Source organism: Rutilus rutilus (assembly GCF_951802725.1).
Source record: "Rutilus rutilus genome assembly, chromosome: 11".
In the NCBI taxonomy this organism is placed as follows: domain Eukaryota; kingdom Metazoa; phylum Chordata; class Actinopteri; order Cypriniformes; family Leuciscidae; genus Rutilus; species Rutilus rutilus.
Window position 1 is genome coordinate 33,095,600 of NC_140216.1, and position 23,375 is coordinate 33,118,974.

Below are 23,375 nucleotides of genomic sequence, written 5' to 3' on the forward strand. Positions count from 1 at the left end.
TACTCAACCAAAGTACAGTACCAGATTATGAATATACCAAATCCACTGCTTTCCACCCCTAACAAAAATGATAAAAGTTTTAGGTAGATTTCACAGAGCTTGCAATGAAACCGCCTCTTGGAAATGTATTTATTTATTTCCCCTAGCTAGTAATCAGGCTTAATGTCGCCACCTCGGCTTTATGTTTTGTAATCTGGCTTTATGTTTGGAATCCGGCTTTGTTACCTGGGACCCGCTGATACATGTGTAATCCACAATCATGTCGCTTATCTACTGTAGCCGTCGTAATCTTGAATCCTACACCTGAAGTCTTGGCAGTGTGACTGCAAAGAGTTAGTGCTTCTGTATCGTGCTATCATTACCATCTGCTTCTATCGACTTCAGGAAGATGAGCCATCACACGATATCGGCCATGTGGTGTGGCTGTAAGCCATACTTTAAAGAGTTGATATGGAGGGGGTGTTTATAACACATCCTGCTGCAACATAGAACCCATTGATTGATTTCCCACCAACACACACACAACAATTCAAGTAAACAAAAATCTCCAGATCTGACAAATTATTGATGATTATGATTATTATTATTTATTATTAAAGGGATAGCTCACCCCAAAATGAAATTCTGTCTTCATTTACTCGCATTGTTGTTTTGGACCCCATTGACTTTTATTGTATGGACAAAAACCTTTTGTGTCCCACAGAAGAAAGAAAATATGACATGGGTGTGAGTAAACAAAGACAACTTTTTTTTTTTTTTTGCTGAACTATACTATTAATGTAATGTAGATATTATATGTGCTTATTTTACCCCCCCACCACCACGCAGTATTTGTGCGTTCCTTTCCAAAACAAAGCATGTGGCTAGCAACACCAATGCCTTGGGTTCAATTCCGGGGGAACTGATAAAATGCATGGTTTGAGTGCAGTGTAAGTCAATTTGGATAAAAGTGTCTGCCAAATTCATGAATGTAATTACATTTTATCTGTTTTCTCTCCCGATTAATGTACTGTCTCACTCTGTTAATGGTCATATATTTGCCTAACTTCAGGTTCAACAACATTAATTGCAAGCAGAGTCGATTGCAGTTGTAAAAATTGCCTGTTTCAATAACGGGAAGAGAAAGGGAAACAATCTTTATCTATTTTGTATTTTACGGATGACTTCTGCGCCAAAGCTTGACTTTAAAGGACATTTGTGTTTCATAATTGCAGCAACAATGATTAAATGCGCAGCTGACATTTTGCAGCAATATTTGACTGTTTTGGCAAATTGAATCCTCACAGGAAGCAAAGGCAGGACATTATTGCTAGGTGGGAGGTTGAATGCTTTTCTTTCTTGTCTCCTCTGCTAAATTTAGTCTCATCAGCATCCTCATGACTTTGCTCAAATGAGGGAGGCTGCTCATTTAAAAACTTGAAACGGGGGCTCCCACTACGAATTTTTAATCATCTATCCACCTTAGGGATTATTAATTGTTTGGGTGGAGAAGCTCGCTGGAGGAGCACTTTCTAGAAATAAAGGAGCAAAATAACAAGTTGGACATGCTTTAATGCTATCCATAAATGCTTTCAGCACTATCAGAGATGAGCTACATTGTCTAATCATGTCATCATTTATGATAGTGGGGTTGAAACATCCCATTATTTTCCTGAGGGAAAGTTAATTAAAAGAAAAGGATGTCCTTGGCACCCCGGTGGTTGTCGTTCCCAGAACCACTAATTGCCTCTGAATGTAAATATTTAATGTTGAGCATCCCATAAAATGGTATGACAACAACAACGTTGAACACAGCATCATGGCCTCAAGTGCCTCATGATGTCTGTTCTTTGTCTCCACAAATCCTTGAATACTCTTGTGAAATGTTCCTCTTGCCCTCCTGCTCACCCTGTTCTTCCGCATTTTCTGTACATTTATTTACATCACAATGCACTGGGTCAGCTGGCCAATCAGACCACTCTGAGCTTTTTGGAGGGAGGGACTTTGTAGAAATCAGCATGTTTCAGACAGACTGGGAATAGTGGAGCTGCAACAATGTACAGTATGTGAAATAAAATAAAAAAAATTACACATTAAAGTGTAGTTACACATTAAAATTACACATTGAGGTGTGGGGACGTGAAATACATGACTAAATAATGGTGAAAATTATGTACGCAATTTTGTTTTACTTAGGCTTCATGAATTTTTGGAGCGGTTTAGAGGTGATTTATGTGTTTTGAGAGAACATGGTTTCATTTTAGATCACATTGTTTGTGTCTCTTGATTGGAAAAAGTCGTTTTATAGGTATTTACTAGTGGTTTCAATAGAAACATGGCAGAGATGGTCTAACTGTACACATATAAATGGGAGAAATTGTAATGCTTAATATAGCGGCTATAGTTAAACTTGAATTGAATTTAAGAAGCACAATTTACAATACTAGATTTTATTGTGGATTTATGAAATGTTACCTGAAGCACAAATTTGACAAAGTCACATATAGATTTCTAGTAGAAACTGTTGGTGCTGTACTTTAATGTAAGAAATTGCAAGGCCGCCAAGTGAACCGACTTGTTTTAAAGGGACTTTGATTGCACATTATATTATTTTGAGCATTCTTATCATGCACAATAATAACCAGTTATCAGCATTTTATTGTACATTTAAATGCACTCATTGCTTTATTTTCACCTCTGTTCCTTCCTCTGTTCTGTAGGTTATATATTTATCTAGGATAAATTGAGTTGAAAATACCAGTGCTTGCTTGCACCTTATTATTTTATGGGTTTGCTGTTGAAGATGCATTTAGTTTTGAAATGCCATTACATTTTTTAATTTGTCAGAGCTCTGCCGCAGTAGGTAGGGCACAGTTTGGATGCGGTTTAGAAGCCGATCTGCTTCACGTCTTGCTTCTAGTTAAAAGGCCAGAGCTCATCTGTAGAATTAAGATAATACAAGATAAAAACGGCCAGTCTCTGCAACAGAGGACCGTTAGTTAGCTGCATGCGCCCAGTGTTTATTTTTAGCTTCCCTCATAATAGGCAAAGCATCTGGAGGGGGTTTGTTTGCAGGAAAGTGCATGGCACGAGTAGCCTTGGGCCGACAATTTGTGAAGGTGACAAGGAAAAGGTCTGGAGAGAAACAGTGGTTGAGAGTGAAGTAGTATGGTGAACTCACTATCGTTTTGAGTTGGGACAGATGATGCCTCCTTTCACAACCAGAGATGATGGTCACGAGCACAAGCCTGAGGCACTGGCTATATAAGACTCACTGAAACATGAGCAGGGTCTAAATCTACCTGTTGAGGTCACTGACTTATTCCTATTTGTTTTGTGATGTCTCTTCTTGATCAGATGCTCTATTTATTTAATTTTCACTGAAATCTTTACATTAAGACCAAATCAGCATATTGTATCCAAAAAAATGTATCATGGTTTCCACAAAAATATTAAGCTGTAAGACCCCGTAAACCATCAGAGGGATAAAGGAGCTGCAGTGTTTACCAAGAGCACACTGAAAATGATGAAGGGAGGCCTGGAGAAGAGTCTTGCATCGGTCCCCACCCCCATGCAATAAATGTTGATGACTATAAACTCTGCCTCTGTTGGTACACAATGGGAAGAGCACATCTTCGAGGAGCATTGTTATATCAAGAGACACAATGTAACTTTTGTAAACCAGTCAACACAGTGTGATACAGTCAAGCCTCTTACTCTGATGAACGACTCTGACTCAAATCTGTACACCGGGCTCCCACTCCACACATTTCATACCTGTTCTGGAGACTTTCTTACTGATGTGGTTCAATAGTGGTGTGATCGCGGAGTGTGCATCGGTTAGAATGCAAAGGAATAGGCTGGATGGATCTTTATGGTTGTTTATTTTCAGATGGGAGAGTATAGAATGACTAGTTACATATACGTGTGTGGTTCTGTAACAAAACAGACAATAAAAGGAATATTAATTACTATTTACATTGACTTACTATGATGACACAAATAATAACAAAAAATAGTAGTGTAAATATAACCTGGGGAAATGAGAATTTAACCAAAAGAAGATAATAGGTAGAATTCACCATATATTCACTGTAATAATGCAGTCACATGCTATCACGTAGGCCCGAAAGCCTTCACCACTACGCAGAACTACTGCTATTACACATAAATAGACACTACTACACTACTAATCAACAGAACTGACATACAGGTGACTGCTCTAGTATAATAGGATGCTATCAACCAGCTAAACGTAAAATAGAATGAGCATTAAGTGCGCAGGAAAAACATGACTTGTCTCAACATCTTAGCTCAAGTGCTAACAACGATGAACGTGTAAAAATAATGTCAAACATACTCTAGTAACACTCTTATACACTTTAACATTACAGACATTGCACAGCCAAATACCCACCTGTCTCATGGACGCACACAGTGAAGAAAGAAAAAGAACGAGGGAACATGCAACTATCACCGATGCTCTGGGCCGACTAAATAAACACTAGTGATGTTTTAAACATTGATAACAATAAGAAATGTTTTAATCCAGTTGTTAACTAATGTTAACAAGTACATTTGATTTTAATAATGTACTAGTAAATGTTGACATTAACGGCGCATTAAGCTAGGTTAGTCTTTACATTAGAATAATAATGTTTCATATAATCTAGATTTAGATATGGAATAAATAGCATTCAATACAAAATGAATCTGTCTCATCTACTGAAATCAAGTTATGTGATAAAAGATTTGCTTTGTTGTGCATTAGAACCACACCAGGCATTTAGTCATATTACAAAATAATTTCTTGAGGCCAAACATATAAAATAACATTATAAACTGAAAAGCGGACCTGCCCCCGTTTATCATGTCACTTCACCACGTGACAGCAGCAAGCAGGCCCCTGATTGGTTAACGAGGCGCGAACAGACGCCAAAGTTCAGAATTTTTAAAAACTCGTGCGTCAGACACGAATTCGCTTCAAACGCGTGAATGCACAAAAAGCACCAAATAAACACGGATCGCGGCAGACACTCAATACGCCTCTTTCGCGCAAATGAGGCGAAATCGCGTCTATCGCGCCGCAGGACCTCCAGACGCGCGTCAATGTGTATTTACATTGACTTAACGTGGCAATTACTCGCTCCAGACGCTAAATTCGCGTTCGGTGTGAATGCAGCATCAGACTTTTTTTTACCTCACCCCTACACGCCATCCACCCTCTGTTCAGATGACGCTGTGAGTTTCTCTTTTTCTGTCACGCGTCCAAACATCCCAAGCTGTTCATCCCAGTTACCCCTTCATCCTGATAGTGTTTTAATGTTTATTCTGCTGCTGTGTAATGCACTGTTATACACGCACACACACCTCACCCATCACAAAAACAGCAAAATATATCCCGTCTGTGGCTAAATGAGAGGATTATCCCTTCATTATAGTATCTGAGGCAGCAGAGATGCCATGCCACAGCTGCCTCTGAGGCAAACAAACCTTTTTATTTGCCTCAACCTCACAGGATGAGCCGCACTAATGTCCCAAACACAGAGACGCATTATGCCAGAGTGACAGGCATATTAGGAACACTGTTTTACCTTTTTTTTTTCTCTTCATCTTCTTCTTCTAACAGCCTGTGGAGAAGGATCATAGCCAGTTGGCATAGAGTGGCTATTCCAAAGTAAATCCAAATGAAACCGCAGGACAGCGTTTGCGGTGTAATGTGAGAATTAGGATATTGGATTTGACAGCATGGGAGCAGTGTCTGGCTGGAATATTTTCTGTGGTTTAGTCAAAATCTGTCTTCTTCAATACCTGACAATGTTTGTAGTTTTATTTTGTTTGAGTCTCTTGGTACTTAAGACTCCCAAAAGCCTTAAAAGCATGGTCTTAAGTGCTATCTTTGCCTTCGATCAAAAGCTCAGCAAGGTCAGAGCCTTTCATTCTTCTTAATTTTCAAAAAAGCATCTAGGAGGCGGCACTAAAGCGGCTTTCTTTAAGGTCAATAATATAGATGTATGGAATAGCTTATGCTGTCACACACCCATTTAAGAACAGGATTTGTTTCTAGGCATACGCACACTGTACCAGATGGGTTACTGGAGTAAAAATGTAATTCAAATGACATGGAGATTTAATATGAGCTATAAGGTTATTAAAAAATGATAAATGCTTGAATAGCGAGCGTGCTTAATGGCAGAATTGAAGCTTATGTCTACACTACAAGCAATGCTATAGTGAGATCCGCCAATCACAGACGCTGCTACTACCATGGAAATGTGAACAGGGCTGTGTTTTTACAGGTTAGTTAATATACACACACATACCATTATGTAATTAAATGCCATTGTATAGTTGAAATTAGGGTTAAGTGCTTTTTAATGTGCTTCTAAACGGATGTTTAAACTATATTTAAAGGGATACTCCACTTTTTTCGGAAATAAGCTCATTTTACATCTCCCCCAGAGTTAAACAGTTGAGTTTTACCGTTTTAGAATCCATTCAGCCGAACTCCGGTTCTGACGGTACCACTTTTAGCATAGCTTAGCACAGATCATTGATTCTGATTAGTCCAGTAGCATTTCTTTCAAAATGACCAAAAAGTTTCAATATTTTTCCTATTTAAAACTTGACTCTTCTGTAGTTAAACCGTGTACTAAGATCGACGGAAAATGAAAAGTTGCGATTTTCTAGGCTGATATGGCTAGGAACTACTCTCATTCCAGCGTAATAATCAAGGAACTGTGTGTCTGTACCATGGGTGCAGCAGGCGTAATGATATGACGCAGCGCCTGAAAATAGTCCCCAGCTCGGTAACTTCTTCCAACGTGACCGGGACTAAGTTTGTCTAACCTATTAGACCTATTTTCAGGCGCTGCGTCATATCACTACGCCTGCTGCACTCATGGTACAGCCGCACAGTTCCTTGATTATTACGCCGGAATGAGAGTAGTTCCTAGTCATATAGGCTTAGAAAATCGCAACTTTTCATTTTCCGTCGATCTTAGTACACGGTTTAACTACAGAAGAGTCAAGTTTTAAATAGGAAAAATATTGAAACTCTTTGGTCATTTTGAAAGAAATGCTACTGGACTAATCAGAATCAATGATCTGTGCTAAGCTATGCTAAAAGTGGTACCGTCAGACCCGGAGTTCGGCTGAATGGATTCTAAAACGGTAAAACTCAACTGTTTAACTCTGGGGGAGATGTAAAATGAGCATATTTCCGAAAAAAGTGGAGTATCCCTTTAAAGTCCTGCATACACAGCTGTGTTGATATTCTGTACAACAGCTTGTGTGATAGTGCATAATAAAAAATAATAAAAAAAAACAGGAAACCGACTTCTGGAACCCAGGCCACAGAGAGACCTGTAAAGGTTAACCGGTTGAGAATGCTCATGCATCAGTCATAGGATGTGTTAAACGCGTTATATATTGTTATTAGAGAGAGAAAGCAGAAGTCCATTGATTAAGCAAGCCTGCAGGCGGTTACATTGACTGTTAAATTCAATGCGGGGCGTACAGGAAAGCTAACAGTTAAATAACTGAAATAGCCAAGCTTGAATTTCTGCCCATTCAGCATGCTGTCACCTTATGTGGTGTTTACTTGTGTGTGTTAATACTTTCTTTTTCTTCCTACTCTCTCCCCTCTCACCATCTCTCTCAGTTTACTTTCATCTTTCTCTCCACGCTATTTCTGCTTTCTCTCGCATGCCATCTCATCCCAGCTGTCTTTCTTCTGTCCTCTCCTCCCTTTTTGGTTCGCTCACTTCATTTTGGTTCCATTCAGGCTTCAATTTGAATGCATTCAAAGGGCCTTATTGGCAGGAAAGATAAACATTTACTTCACAGAGCTGGGGAAGGCCAATACAAATCAAGCTGTTGACAAACTCAAACACAGGCAGTCCAGGATTGACGGCGGCTTTAGGGATGAGGCTCTTGATCTTTAGCTTGACTTGTGTCTCTGTTTTGTGCGGCCCATGCACACACACACACACACACACACACAACAGACCGGAGTCTTTTCAGCTCTATTATGCTGCATTCGTCAAGCGTTCAATCTTTCTCGCTCTCTTCTTCGTCTCCCAAAGCCATTTCTGAGTCTGTTTCTTCTGGCTGCATTCAATTCTCTCTGCTTCTGTGTATTATGTTGTGGGTTTTCTTGTGGTGAATTGTTTTATATTGCCGCATGCGGCATGTCCAGAGGTTGCGCTACAAATAATCATTATACGTCATTTTGACAGACTGTGTAGTAAAATTTCTGTCATGGTCTATTTTTGTACATTTTTGATTCCCCTGGTAATTCATTTATTGTTCCATTTGTGTACATGCCCATTTCTCCACACATTCACCTCTTCTGGGATTGCTTTATCTGCGAGTTGCACATGTGAAGTAACCCATCACACGTTATGTTATTCATGTGCTATAGCGGCAATGATTCAGGCTTATATCAGTCCTCTTCAGCCCTATAGTGACATGAACACATTTCATTTGAAACGTCGGTTCATTTGTATGCTTGCATAAGTCTAAACTTTCCTCCTTGCCTGAAAAGTTTTGGAAAACCACCCATAAGCTCATGTTACTGTTTAGTAAACTATATAATATCCCAGAATTACTATGTGAATCAATGTTTCTATTGTATGTGTAAAAAAAAAAAGACCATTCTGAATCATCCATTGTAGTTTTAAAATGTTGGTTTTCGTTTGCCAGTTAACAACACGACCTCAGTAAGTCACTGCAATTGATGCAAATATGTTTTCAGGTGCTGATAAACAGCAACATACACTTTTGCAATGGTCCTGAATATTTTATCACATCACATTATAGCCAAAGCATCTTGTGTATGGCTCATATTACACCACTGGGACAAAAACCCCATCTTATGCATGTGGGTATCTTCTTTCTCAATGTGTGGATGGGAATATATTCCTGTGCTTGTGCTGTGTGTGTGTTTGTGTGTGTGTGTGTGTGTGTGTACTTGTACAACTATCTTTGTGAGGACCAGTTTGAGTTTTAGACCATTGGAGTGAGGACTAGGGCTGGGTATTGTTCAAAATCTTTCGATCCGGTGCCATTTTCGATACCTCAGTTTCGATACCGGTTCCTAACGATACTTTTTTCGATACCAATTTTATGAAATCCATTTTAACAAGATTACATAAGACATTACCTCAGAAAATTCTGGTTTTATTTTTTCAGTTTGACTCATGCTCCTTAGCCAGTGCACAAAGGAACAAAAAAAGCACAAAGAAACAAAAAATGTTTTATAAAGAGCTTATGCTCACCAAAGCTGAATTTACAAGTAAAACTTGTAATATTGTGAAATTACAATTTAAAATCTTATTTGAATATATTTCAAAATGTAATTTATTCCTGTGATGTCAAAGCTGAATTTTCAAAATCATTACTTCAGTGTCACATGATCCTTCAGAAATATGAAAACAGTTTGCTGCTTAATATTTTGAAAACTATGATAAAATGTTTTCATGATTCTTTGATGAATAGATTTTTTAAAAGAACAGCATTTATTTAAAAACGAAATATTTTGTAACATTACACATGTTTTAATGTCACTTTTGATAACTTTAATGCATCCTTACTGAAAAAAAAATTCTGACTAACCAACACATTTTTGAACAACAGTGTACATTCAGTAGGTTATTATTGCAATATAAACACTGTCAGAGTGATCAACAAGGTACCTCTTCATTTACCAGTCGAAGGCGAAGCAACTTTCTGCTATTATGTTTACTCCGTGGCCGTGCACTGTCAAGGTCTTCATCATATTTGTCGTGGTACCGGTCTTTGCAGCAATTATTTTTCCGCAAATACTGCATTGCGCGCTGTTGGCATCGAGCCTGGAGAAATGTAGCCACACTTTTGATCGACTTTTCCACATCTTTAAGGTATTATGTGTGTGTGCTCGTGTCTCATGAATATGTGCGCGGAGAGTTTGTGTGTGTGTGTTGGCGTCTCTGAGTAAGTGCGCGAGTTTTGTGTGTGTGCTCGCGTCTCGTATGCGCGTGGAGAGTTTGTGCGTGCGCGTCTCATATGAGTATGTGCGCGGAGAGTTCCGCGCTTCTCGTGTGTGTAGAGTTACGCAAACTCTACACATGTATGTGCGTGAACGACTTTATGTGTGTTGTTGTGCATTTCATATGTATTTGTTTCAGGGTTTTTCCTGGGTCAAAATTGGTCTTCGGTGGTGGCTGACCGACATGGTCATCCACACACAGCAAAAAGTACCCTAGTACCCACATGATCCGCAAGCCCAATATTGACAATAAATGTTAAATTTAAAATAAATACAAAGAAACAGTTTGTGATTTTTTTTTTTTTTTTTTTAGGTATTTTACTACACATTGTCATAGGCCTATACATACTGTGGATTATTAAGGCTAAATTTTACTAAACACTCTTGCTAAATTAGGTAAGCACACTTACTTTCTCATTTCAGATTGGGGTGGGAATCTCTAGGCATATCTCACGATTCGATTCGATTACGATTCAGAGGGTAACGATTATCGATTATTAACGGTTTTTTTTTTTTTTACTTGGTACTTTTAAAGCATAGTATTTATGATGACCCATAACGAACTTACTTCCATCTTCCTATATTAATTTTATTAATAAAACAAATGGAAGTGATTTGAACATTGCAAAGAACCAACATGAAAATAAATGTGTGCCTGTACTAGCGTTGTAGTAAATTAATACAAACTTCAGCATATTCTGAATCTCTAGCATTTAATAATAGACTTCTAACCAACATCCTCCTGTTATTTCCAATGAGCAATATAATCCTTCAGACAAAAAAACATTTTGCTGTAGCAAAATCATAAACAGTTTTCGTTCAAAAATATAGAATGATGTACCAGCAGCTCTCATATAATGCTTGTGGACTTATGCATATTCTGAATAATTAGTAACATACAAAGCCTCTCTTATTCACAACTAAATAATAAAGAGGTATGACTTGAAATGTTTGCTGTATACCACAATCAAAAACAGCTTATACAAAAAAAGTGAATGAACATCTGCAGAGAGCACAGTCTAAATGTAACTTTTTGTGACTGGCATTGCACATATTGCAGGGCAGTATAACGTACGTATAACAGATCGGTTTACAGTATATTGATGTGAAAACTAAATAGTACTGAAAGCAGCTTTCATACAAAAAATACTAAATAGGTAACAATGAAATTGCCAATTTTCCATACGCTAGCTTTTAACGAAGAGGGTGCCGTTCGAATTTGGCGCTCAGCCATCATGCGTCTGTTAAGTGCGCGAGTCTGTTATGTGCGCGCCACATACTGCACGCGCACTGCACGTCCGCTAGAGTTCCGCCTTTAGCGTTCCGTCAATATTATGTTTTTTCAGAGGTTTGATTTTTTTGACATTTGTGAATCGATTCAGAATCGTCCACGTCCGCATCGCGATGCATATAAGAATCCGCGCGGTGCTGTGATCGTTCTCTCCGTCACTCCGTCAGTAGCCTGCTTCACTCACAAAACCCAATTACAGATCAAATAAGGCTTTGGCGGGACAAAAAATCGTTTTGGCGGCCGCCAAAAAAATTTCAATGTAGGAAAAACCCTGTGTTTGAGCACTGACGTTGACGAGTTAACCCCTTAGGTATCGAAATCTGGTACCGAACATAGTATCGAGGCAATTCGATCGGTACCTAAAAAGTATCGAAACTCGATACCCAGCCCTAGTGAAGACAAAGAGAGTAAAGTGAGGACATTTTGGCTGGTCCTCACTTTCTGAGACCACTTTAAAGGCCTGTTTGAGGGTCAAGACTTGGTTTTAGGGAGAAGTTTATAATTAGGTTAAGGGTAGGTTTAGGGTAAGGGTTCGGGTTCGGGTTCGGGTTAGGCACTTAGTTGTGATGGGTAAGGTTAGGGTAAGAGGCTAGAGATTGCATTGTGTCAATGAATGTCCTCATAAAGATAGATGTACAAGAATGTGTGTGTGTGTGTGTGTGTGTGTGTGTGTGTGTGTGTGTGTGTGTGAGTGTGTGTTAGTGAAGGGCATTGGGAAAAAACAGGCATATTATGTATAAAAGCAAGTTTGTGCTGCTTGCAAACCACAATGTTCAACGCTGAACCCTTTAATAGCTTAAGTGGATGATGCAACACATGGACAGAGTGGTGTGGACAACAGAGAAGTTAAACTGAATCAAGGGCTATGTTTGGAATAGAAAAATAGCACGCTGCTTACTGCACATTGTGCATTATATACTGTATACGAAATACTTTTATCTCTCTCTCAAAAAAAATGCATTATTTAATGCTAAACTTTTTAAAACCAGTACCTTGCATTGTTTTCACATGACCTCATTATGTTGCATTTTTACATTGAATAATGTTAAAATGTTGCAGGTTTAATAAAAATTCTAGCATCTAGTTATCTTTGTTGTTATTTCGTGGTTTTTTTATCCATTTTTGTGTAAAAATGTACACTGCACATTTTGGATAATATAGGTCATCCCAGTATGTAACGCATACATAAAGAAATGGACATACTGTGCACAGTATACATACTACAAAAATGAAGTTCTCATGTGTAATTTTGTACCTGTCCTCTAGGTGGCGGTGCAGGCAGCCAGACGACCTTTCTCCATGAGGAGCAGTGGAAGATGCCGGCTCTGCCAGCGCTGCTGCTGTCGATTCACCTCCTCTTCCTCCTCCTGCTGTTGCTGCTGCTGACCATGGCCCCGTCCTCTCACAGCCAGGCACCCGCTCTCGCAGCTGTCAGGATGGGTGAGAGGCCATGGACCACTTCCTGTTAGACGACACACAAAAGTGCATCTTCACATTATCTCCCGGGTACTAGGGTGTTGGTGATTGCTTACGGTCCAAGTCAAAAGACTGGCCTGTTTTATCATGCACCAAGGCAGTACAAATAATACAATCGCTGAGGAAATCTCCTCAAAAAGTAACATAATTAGAGGTATCATCCATGTCTGTAGCACAAACAGTGTGTGGAAATGTTAGTACTTAGTGTCAGAGGTAATTGTGCTGCTGGCCTACGCTACTAACCTAGTCCACTTTCTACCCATCAAGAGTTCTAATTCTGCCTCAGTTCTTCCAGCTTTATCTACAGAGGCTTTGTGAAAAAATAAGCTTTTTTTAATTGGAATGAGCAAATCGGCTGCACTGTTACAGTCTCCAGATAACCCAAATGCTTTACTTGTAATGGAGGCAGCAAGCATCAACGTGAAGCCCACATTTATAGTGACTACAAAGCTTGTTCTTGATTCAATGTTTAAATACATCTTCTGAAGTACTGACCTCCTACTAGGCTTAATCTTTTTTAACTAAACACCTGTTACACAGAAGAGAGAGTGTGAAGCTATAATCTCAAATATGCTGGGACTGTTTTGTTTTTTTTGGGTCGATTTATAAAAACGAAAATTAAACCATTAGATTAAACCACTGACTTTAGAGCAGAGTTCAGGCGAAATTAAGCAATATTATCGGATTCAAGCAGGAGCTTTTTTCAAAGTCGCTTGTACTAGGCTGTTACTTCACAGCATGTGACTGATTGCTTCAAGCATCGGCATGTTCATCTTGATTATTGCGAACAATAAAGCATCAATTAATCTCTGGAAAGCCTCCAAATGAAATGCGCTCAATAGCACAGTCTAATCAGTTAACATCACAACATGCGACATTCGTTGCAAGCTTGTTTCTGTTCAATCTAGATGAGTAACTCCATCTTCTTGCAATAACAAATGAAACTTCAAATCCTCAACATCAAAAAGTCAATTAAATTCCAGAGCAGAAAACAAAACAAAGAGGGTTTTTTTTTTTTGTTCCTCTTCAGCTGCTATTTTAGATGATCAGTCAGCATGTGGACATGGAGAGCGGTTGGCATTGGCTCTGGCCCGAGAGAACATCAACAGTGCGATGGAGGGTTCGTCACGAGCCCGCGTGGAGGTCGACATCTTTGAGCTGCAGAGAGACTCTCAATACGAGACTACAGACACAAGTGAGTCCAACTAAATGACTACACACACTGGTAGTCACATGAAACCTCATTCACAATTTTACTTCTTTAATGTAAAGTATTTTGACTAAAACTTCAACATCTTGAATGAAAATTCAACAATAACAAATTATAGGGTCGGGCATGTTTTTATTAAAATTTGATTGGATTATGAAAAATGGCCGTTTTGAATGGAAAGTCACCTGAGATTATATCTTTTTCAAATGTATTGTCATTTAGGCCTATATTATATTATCACATAGAGCTGCACAATTCTGGATAAATTGAGAATCACTTTTTTTTTTTCTTTTTTTTTTGAGATCATGTTTTCTCACCCATGTTAAATTGTTGCAGTCTTAGACTAGATTTAATTGTTATAATTTTTTTGTAAATCGGTCTGAATGAATGAATGATTCAATGACTCACTCATAAAGACTTCACTTGTTTCATTACTGGATGAATCAGTGTTTTTGAACAAATCTCTCAAATTAATAATTCAATGACAAATAAAAAATTTGAATAATCACTTGTCGCCACCTACTGGTGTAATGCTGTAATTGATACAATATTTATTTGAAGCGTCAAGTTACTTGACTCAAAAGGTGATTCACTCTATTACACTACTGCAGACATTAGTGTTTATATCCAAACTATAAACTTTTATCTCAGTACTTCGGTGATAATTTGAATTACAGTATTGTAACATAAATATTGACACTGTGTAGATGAAAAGACTGTTTGTGATGCGGTTTCATACCTATAGCTATACGTAACTGCTCTCTCGCGCGGGTGTTTGAATAGAGATTGCGATCTTTCAACGATTAATCGTGTAGTTCTATTATCAAATTAAATTAACTATTTGGCAAGATTTAGTGCTGAATTACCAATCAGAAATTAATTGGATTATAAAAATAGTACGTTCCATAACAGAATGGAGTTTACAGGATGCTTTTTGTATGGAAAGTTAAAGGTCAAGTTTGAGTGATTTCTTTTAATGCATTTATATATTACATTATATTGTTAACCAACATTTAATTAACTTATGGCAAGCCGTCTACAATTTTTTTTAACATTTTTTTAAGTCATTTGACTGCTGGTTAACAATATTTTCAGTGGAGAAAGTTGATGAAAGACGTTTTTTTTCTCTTTAGAATAATCTGCACTGCTGAATTGTGCACAATAAGACCAAGAATAAAAAGGAAAATAAAAGGTTCACTTTAACCATTGGACTGAAATGGACTGATAACACACACTCACCGCATGTGAATATAACAGGAGGATAAAAGATTTTCATTTGTCACAAAATGAATTACATAGCCTTGTCACACATGCACAGTGCCCTGAACATTTCAATGCAACAGTTCAAAAGCAAGCAAGAAAAAAATCTTTTCATCTAAATATACACCCCGTGCTCTCTCTCTCTCTCTCTCTCTCCTACTCGTTCTTCTGTAGAATTAGAGCAGCAATCTCCTGTAGGCAGAGCATAAATCTGTGTTGTGCTTATTGATGTAATTAATCAAAAAGAGCTTTGCATTGACTCCTAATTTGATATATCATCTAGGAACAGGACACAGAACTGGACGGCATCCAAGATGTTGGCTTTTTCTCTGCTCACTGCAATGTCTGTCTCTCGCTCTCTCAACCCTGTCCCTCTCTCATTCAGTCACTGTCTTGCTCTATCACCCTGCTCTCTAGCTCTCTCATGGTAGCTCTATTTATCTGTCTCTTTCTAATAATATATCTTTACCCCTCCAAGTGTGTCAGATCTTGCCAAAGGGAGTGGTCTCTGTCATTGGTCCTGCCTCTAGTCCTGCTTCTGGATCCACTGTCAGTCATATATGTGGGGAAAAAGAGGTGAGAATGAAAGGAAGTGCATTTGCGTATGTGTCTGTGAGAGCATTTCCTGAGATGATAAATTTACACTGCTCCTCAGCCACAGGCCATTATTTCCTGTGTGCCTTTGCTTTGCTGCTTGAAAAGCATCTCTCCCTCTGACCTAATTTCCCATATTTTCTCTGTCTTCTTCCTTCCTTACGGTTAGAGAGAATGATATATCAGCCAGGATGATTAATTGGCCGATATCTGGCCGTTTTGGTGCCCACTCAGCCAATTAACAATTTAATACTGCGTAAAATGACCGTGCTTTTCATTTCAGTCATTTTGTGTACACCTAATTTACTATCATTAAATTGTATTATATTTATACACAGTGTGGTCTGCATTTTCAATATAATTTAAACCTGGAAATTACTAAATAAAAAATAAATTAAACAATGCTGGCTTTTTAGATAGCGCTTTAAAGAAAAAGGAGACAATCATCCAATAGTTTACCTGTCATTCTATCACTCTGTCAGTAAGGCCAATAAACACTTCAAGGCTTTAAAACTTTTTCAACTGTCAAGACTTTAGAAAGTTTAAAAAATAAAGTTAATTTTGCACTTCAACATTCTGTCTGCTACCTCAATTTAAAGGAGCCGTATGTAAGATTGTGGCCAAAACTGGTACTGCAATCACTTTCAAATTACTGTAGAGCGATGTATCCCCTCCCCCTCCCCCCTGACTCAAGGTTGCCAGATAGGCTGCAGGATCCAGCAAGAACGTTTGTAGCTGCAGCTGTGGTAACTAGAGCAGAGCTGGCAACCCGGATGCCGAAACACTACTGACTTCGTGATTGGTAGATAGGTGGAGGGTGGCGCTTCAGGCCAAAACACAACATGACAACATCAACATCAGTTGAGGGCTGCAACTTCACTTTTTAAATGACAATATCCTGGCCGGACTACTGTTGTCAGTGATGAACTGAACATGATTTCTTAATGTCTAGTGACATATCAGGGCCATTTTATGATTAATTGAAATACATTTCTTACATACAGCTCCTTTAAATGTTGGACCTGAATTGGAATTTACAAGGCATTCAGTTCAATTCTGAATAGCGCACAACCATACTCTCATTGCTGAAAGTGAACTGCCATAGAAATAATCATTTGTAACATTATAATTTTTTACTTAAAAAAAAAAAAAAAAAAAATTCAATAAGTGATTACATTCAAAAACACATTTCATTATGAAAATGTAAATCTGGTTGTATATATACACATCTCGCCATTATCGTTCAAAAGTTTGGGGTTTAAATGTTTTTTAAAACTGTCTCTTGCTCAACAAAGCTGCATTAATCTGATATATGGAAAATATTGACCGAAAATACGACCATTTAAAATACCTGTTTTCTATTTTATTATATTTTAAAATGTAATTTAATGCAAAGTAGAATTTTCAGCAGCCATTACTCAGTCATTACTACCTTCAGAAATCGTTCTAATATGCTTATTCGGTGCGCAAGATTCATGTGTTATTATTATTAATCTTAAGTTCTGCACATTTTATATGTCTCTCTTATCTGACATGCTCAGTTTATGCTGCATTCACGGCATGTCGTAATTACCGTAATTAAAAACCTGTGACGTGACTTTCAACTCTGAGCTACTCGTCCCCAGAATTATGCGTTTCTATAGCAACACTACCAATGGCAGAATAAATCTGCAGCGGTCAGGTGGTACGACGGTCACAAGGTACTAGTCGGAGCGCTCAGAAAAGTTGTAATTATGAGTTCTACGAGGACGCAAACACTTTTTACAAGTGGGAATCTCATAATTACGGTAATTCCCCCCAAAAAAAGGCATGAATACACCTTTACCTCATGGAGCTCCTTTCTAACGAGCTAATGATTTGCATCAGGTGCGATAAATAAGGTTGACATAAAAAAATGTGCAGTGCTGTGGGTACCCAGGAGCAAGATTGAAAACCGCTGCTTTAGATATTGGCATCAGCCAATGAAAAACCTGTGTGGGTCAATCACACAATCTATTCTTCTAAATTGTCTTTATTTTTGTCTGTTCCTCCCAGATCCCTCACATCAAGATCGGTCCAGAGGAGACTCCACGCTTGCCATATCTGCGCTTTGCCTCAGTGACGCTGTATCCTAGCAACGAGGACTTAAGCTTGGCCATCGGTGCCATTCTGCACTCTTTCAGTTACCCGACGGCCAGCCTGATCTGTGCCAAAGCAGAATGTAAGTCTGCAGGGAAAGGGTTGGCACCATCAACTATGAACTGCCCATTCTTTCATTCAGCTGTTATAGATCAAGCTGAATTGTTCATTGTTCACAGCACCTTTTCCAATTCATTTCACAGTAGCCGATTCACAATGCAATTAATTTTATTTTTTACATAAGTGCATTATCCTTAGGCTTGGTGCCTATTTTATTATGTTATTAACGCCGATGCCACTGCTTCAGCAAATTACATATTTTTATAAGATTAAACCATTCATTAGCTTTATTCTTATGGATACATTTTTTCTGCATGATGATGATAATGACATTATATTCAGTAAAAATGTTGTCGCTGTGGCCTAGAAGTTAGCAGCACGCATGCATTTCTTCACAGTAGTGCAAGTTCAAACATTTTAAAATGAACAATTTTTATTTCCTGATCACCTATCTCGTTCTATATCCCATTGTCCCAACAAATAAAAGTAGCATAAAGGCCAAAGTAACATTATCAAACTGTATGGTCCAACAGGGCTAAAGGCACACGGGGGTAAAAGGAGCATTTTACTTTATTCTCTTTTAAAACAGATGGCAAAAAAAAATTTCACCTCAGCAGTTTTCTAAACAACCACATTTTGATGATACACGTGGAAATTTGGCTGATCCTTGACAAAATCGTCGACAGCAACGCAAAGCTGATTCTGCGCTAATTTGATCTAACATTAAATGTGTTTTTTTAAATGTTGTAGATTTATGTTGCAAACGAGAATCGATAAAATGAATGTCTATATTTTGAGACAAAGGACTTGTTAATCATTTTTAGTTTTGTTCAAAGTAATTAAAGCAACAGTTTTTAAAAAACGAAAGAATATGTGAAAGTATGGTATTTGGGGTAAAACGCGTACCTGCTGTTGGGGCTAAAGCAGGGGTGGGCGATCTGACGATTTTCATCCACGTCCAACTTTTAAAGCGAATCGTAGAGATTGTGATCTTTTATGTCCTCGTAATAATGTTAAAATACAGCAATGACTACCTACTAGATGGCTGTGCTGACTGGCCAATGTCTTTCATGCGTGGTGACACATTTGAAAAACAATTCAACAGCAGTAGGGATGTGCAATGAATCAAATTTTAGTTTCACTTTCAATTTGGCTTCCAACGATTATGAAACCATTATAACAAGATAAAATGATCATTGTGCCGCATGCCATTCCTTTCCTTTAAAGGGGTGTGCTTTCGCCCCTCCTTAATAGCCCAAACGTAATGTCCAAATCAGTCAAACCACGTAACGTGAATGACGTAAAATGCAGTCTACTGCGGGACAGGCTTTATATTAAAAAGATTTATTAAACCGCATTAAACTGCGAAAGAGACTGATCTTTCTGTGTGAGCTGCGAGATGGAGCGGAAGACGGACGAGCAAAGAATACTTGGGGTTTCAGAGGCACGCCTAAATGGTCAAAAATACACAAACATTTGTCAAAATGTCCCGTCTTGGTGAGTATTTACAGTCAGTTATGTTTTCAGTGAATAAACAGTTGTGAAAGAAATCGGATGCGTGCCATTATATTAGATCCATGCATTCGGTCTTAAAGCTGCAGTCAGTGTTACTAATGTTACACACAAAGAGAAAGACAAAATCACTTACTGCTCTTGACTGAATAACTTTTGTAGTTTTTAGTAGTTATAATAAGAATCAATGTAAATGTAATTCATACAGTGAAGACTATGCAGTGTTTTAAAGTTTAACAGGGTTTAATGACTATTTTGACAACTGATTGTTAAATGCATTCCACAGTATTCCAAAGTCCATAGGCTTGTTCCAGTCTGGATATTCTCTATAGTATATCTCATAATTCGAAATCGTGATTGCTTGTTATAAGATCATTGTATGACATTTTGGGAAGATCGCCCACCCCTAGGCTAAAGGCACAATAATTAGGCTAACATGAGAAATAGCTGGCTGACTTTTCCAGTTGTTGACATGACATGGTTAGATTCAGATAGTAAATATCAAATGGGGTGTCCACCTTAGAAATAATCACCATATTTATAATGAGACCATCTTATTAAAAATATATTATTAATCATATCATATATTAAAATGTCATACTTATTTGTTACTACTGTAAAGTTGTATTAAATTATTGTGGAATCTCATTTAATTCTTTCAGAATCTTTACTAAATAACTTTGTTTCTGTATTTTTAAAAATGACCATTTAAATGACAATAGATTTACTGAACAAAAGTTAATTATTTTATTTATCAAAATAAACCGAAAATAGTACAAACTTGCTAAAGTGATTGTTTTGAACAAGTATTAACTTAGACATTATGCAAAACATATTATTTTAGCTAAAGTATTTGTAACAATACTTTGTGCCTTTTGTGTGGGGTAATAATAGGCCCAGCTTGGCACCTCATACATTTGTTGAAGCTTTTAATGTTGTTTATATGTCTATGTGGTGTTTTGAATATGCTTTAGGACAAACCATGTGAAAATTAACAAGTCAACAACACCATTTTCTCTTTAAAACTGCAGTGAAAAAAAAGACGGTTTGAAATTGCTGGCGTTTCTTACATCACAAACTACCTTGTAACCAATCACGTCAATGTGTGGGCGGGCTTTAGCATATCATTAACTGTGAAGCAGGGGAGTCTCAAGAAAAGCCAGGTTATCCCAGTATATTTTTCTGTTGATATGGAAAAACAGGTGAATTATGTATTTGATGTATGTTACGATGTTATGATGAACTATATGCCTTTCTCCACTGACGTTCTGAGTTGTTCTAAACGTTTCTAAGGATTCTGATTTTCAGAAGGCAGCTGCCTGACTCTGAGGTGGTGAATGGGAACATGGTTTGTCTAACATTAGCAACACATTATTAGCTGTTTGATAACGTAGTCAAGCAAAAGGCTAATCATATTAATTACCGTTATGTGTCCGACGATGTAGAGAGCAAAACATAAAACGCATTACCATTCTGATATGTCGACTTGTAAACGAGCCTGTATGAGTGAGTGGAGGCGGGGCTCATTTACATATTGATGGTTCCGCGTATAGTAAATGAAGCAAGGGTGGAGAGTTACATTCAAGCTAGTTTAAGACTTTTTTTTTGGATCTTTTTTTTAATATGTCATTTTTGGTGATCAAAGATGAGTTTTAAGGGATAAAGTTATTGACTACAGTGGGGCTTTATAGAAACTTGAATTAATGTTCAATAAAAACACATTTTTTCTGCATTCATACACTATGGGAGTAGTGACGAGCAAATTATTCTTAGGGTGTGCCTTTAGCCCCCTTGTATCCGATTTTACCTTATTTAATACGTTTAACTGTTAATATAGGCACAATTGGAGGCACAATTTAAAAAGCACACCTGGCTTTCAGGTGATGTCAGGTGATTATCACTGGTATATAAAAAATACTGTCCATACTGTCCATAAAGTAGTGCTGTTCGTATTCACTCTGATTTGAGGGATGTCGCATTGAGGATTGTGTAATCATGCAGACAAACAAGAAGCAATATTAATTTGTATTTGTTACTTTATTGACTAAGCTTAATGAGTAGTAGTTGGTGCACCAGAGTGAAACGTATATGAGCTGTTACAATGCTGACTGCAAGTTGATCTCTCGTGACTTGCTGATACGAGCAGCTCTTACTTGATTGGTATGGTCTGGGTAATGGTGCTACAGTTTTATGCACCACTGTTTCCTGCTGTTTGCATATCTGCGCTTATCCCATGCTTATCCATATAATTACTGCAGCCTGTGCTCATGTTCAAGTGTAAGAGAGTGTTTGTCTGTTTAAGATGCAGGCAGTTGTGTTTGTGCAGGCACGTTTGAGTTCTCTGTGCACATTAGCATGCATGGATGTGCTCATCTACACATTGGTTTCTTACTAATGTGGATGTTTGAGAGAGCATGGATACCACCACATAGTGGTGAGGTAATTTTTGTTTGTTTTTGTGAGAAAGCACCCTTTCATCACTTCACCCTGCTGTTATCGTTAGCTGTGCATCTTGTTGACTGCAGTCCAAAATCAATGAATTCACCATATAGATTTTGTGGTGGCTTAGAGCACAAATTTATGTACATACAGAATTAACTTTATTGGCTCTCAAAGTCACTTAATTCGATAGTCACTGACTTTAATATGGAGGAGCGGGGTGGAAAGAAAGGTAAGGTTTACTGCAACTGACAGTTTATGAAAGTTGTTAAAAGGTTTTAGATGGTTACATGACATTTATTTTAATGTGTCGACGTGACATTTATGCTGAACGGCCATTCTGATATACAAAGAATTATAATATTTACTTTAGAGCTTTACTCATTTTTTACAAATATATGTATTGTTATATATTGTGAATACATATTGAGAATGTTTTCATAAAATGCTTATACAAAGGAGTAGTATAAAGTATTTTTGGGGTTTTATGCTATACCCTCAGGCCTGCTGCGATTGGAGGAGCTTGTGCGTCACTTCCTCATATCCCGGGAAACACTCTCAGTCAGAATGCTTGATGAAAACTTGGACCCCACCCCCCTGCTGAAGGAAATCCGTGATGACAAAGTTGCAACTATTATCATTGATGCTAATGCATCAGTGTCTATACTAATATTAAAGAAGGTATGTGGGTTATTTAGGTCATTTAGGGGTCCATAAATCAGAGGCCACTAATGCATTTGACTTTTTTCTGATTTAAGAATATTTTATTTTTTCCGGTACTTTTTTTAAATCCAATTTGATGAGTTGCATTGAAAAAATTAATTTCATATTTGGGTCAGTGACAAATAAGGTTTGTCAAGATGAGAAATTCGAAAAACTTGTTTTAAAAGCATGCATCAGGTATGTTAAAATGTGCATAGTGTATTTATGTTGATTTTATGTCATTTGCACCATTTTTTACGAAAGTTCAGACTGAATGTACCTGAATGTGTCAAATGGTGTACTGTAACTGCCAAAGAATGAGAAATATTAAATATTTTATCCAACTATATGGCATGTAAGTACAATAAATACTTCATTTTAATATATCACACGAAAATAGATTTTATTAGTTCTCTAAATGTAATTTTTAATGTGGTTTTGCAATATTTGGCAGAACATATGCTGAAAACACCTGTGTTTAATAAATAATCTTAATTTTTAAATTTTAAATCTCAAATTATGTAAAAAAAATAATATTTAAAACATGTTATTACACTAAACTAGATTATTCAATTTTATTCCACATAAATTTTCCTGTATTTAATTATATTTTTATGAAAAATACTGGTTACGCCAATTGACAAAAACCTGACCATGTTGCTTCTAGAGTCAAAGGCCATTGTTTGTTGAAGAAATTGTGACTA

General features: G+C 37.5%; 1 protein-coding gene across 2 annotated transcripts in view; it reads left to right on the forward strand.

Annotated features, from left to right (window-relative positions):
* The window catches only part of LOC311300095 (glutamate receptor ionotropic, kainate 5), a 104,112-nt gene that overhangs the window by 38,940 nt on the left and 41,797 nt on the right, over nucleotides 1–23,375 (forward strand). For both annotated transcript variants that reach the window (XM_084424210.1, XM_084424211.1), the window contains 5 exons: nucleotides 12,567–12,740; nucleotides 13,807–13,971; nucleotides 15,725–15,822; nucleotides 17,875–18,040; nucleotides 22,472–22,650. In XM_084424210.1, the coding sequence (XP_084280336.1) occupies nucleotides 12,617–12,740; nucleotides 13,807–13,971; nucleotides 15,725–15,822; nucleotides 17,875–18,040; nucleotides 22,472–22,650 (732 nt within the window). In that variant the 5' untranslated portion in view covers nucleotides 12,567–12,616. The remainder of the gene's footprint in view (nucleotides 1–12,566; nucleotides 12,741–13,806; nucleotides 13,972–15,724; nucleotides 15,823–17,874; nucleotides 18,041–22,471; nucleotides 22,651–23,375) is intronic.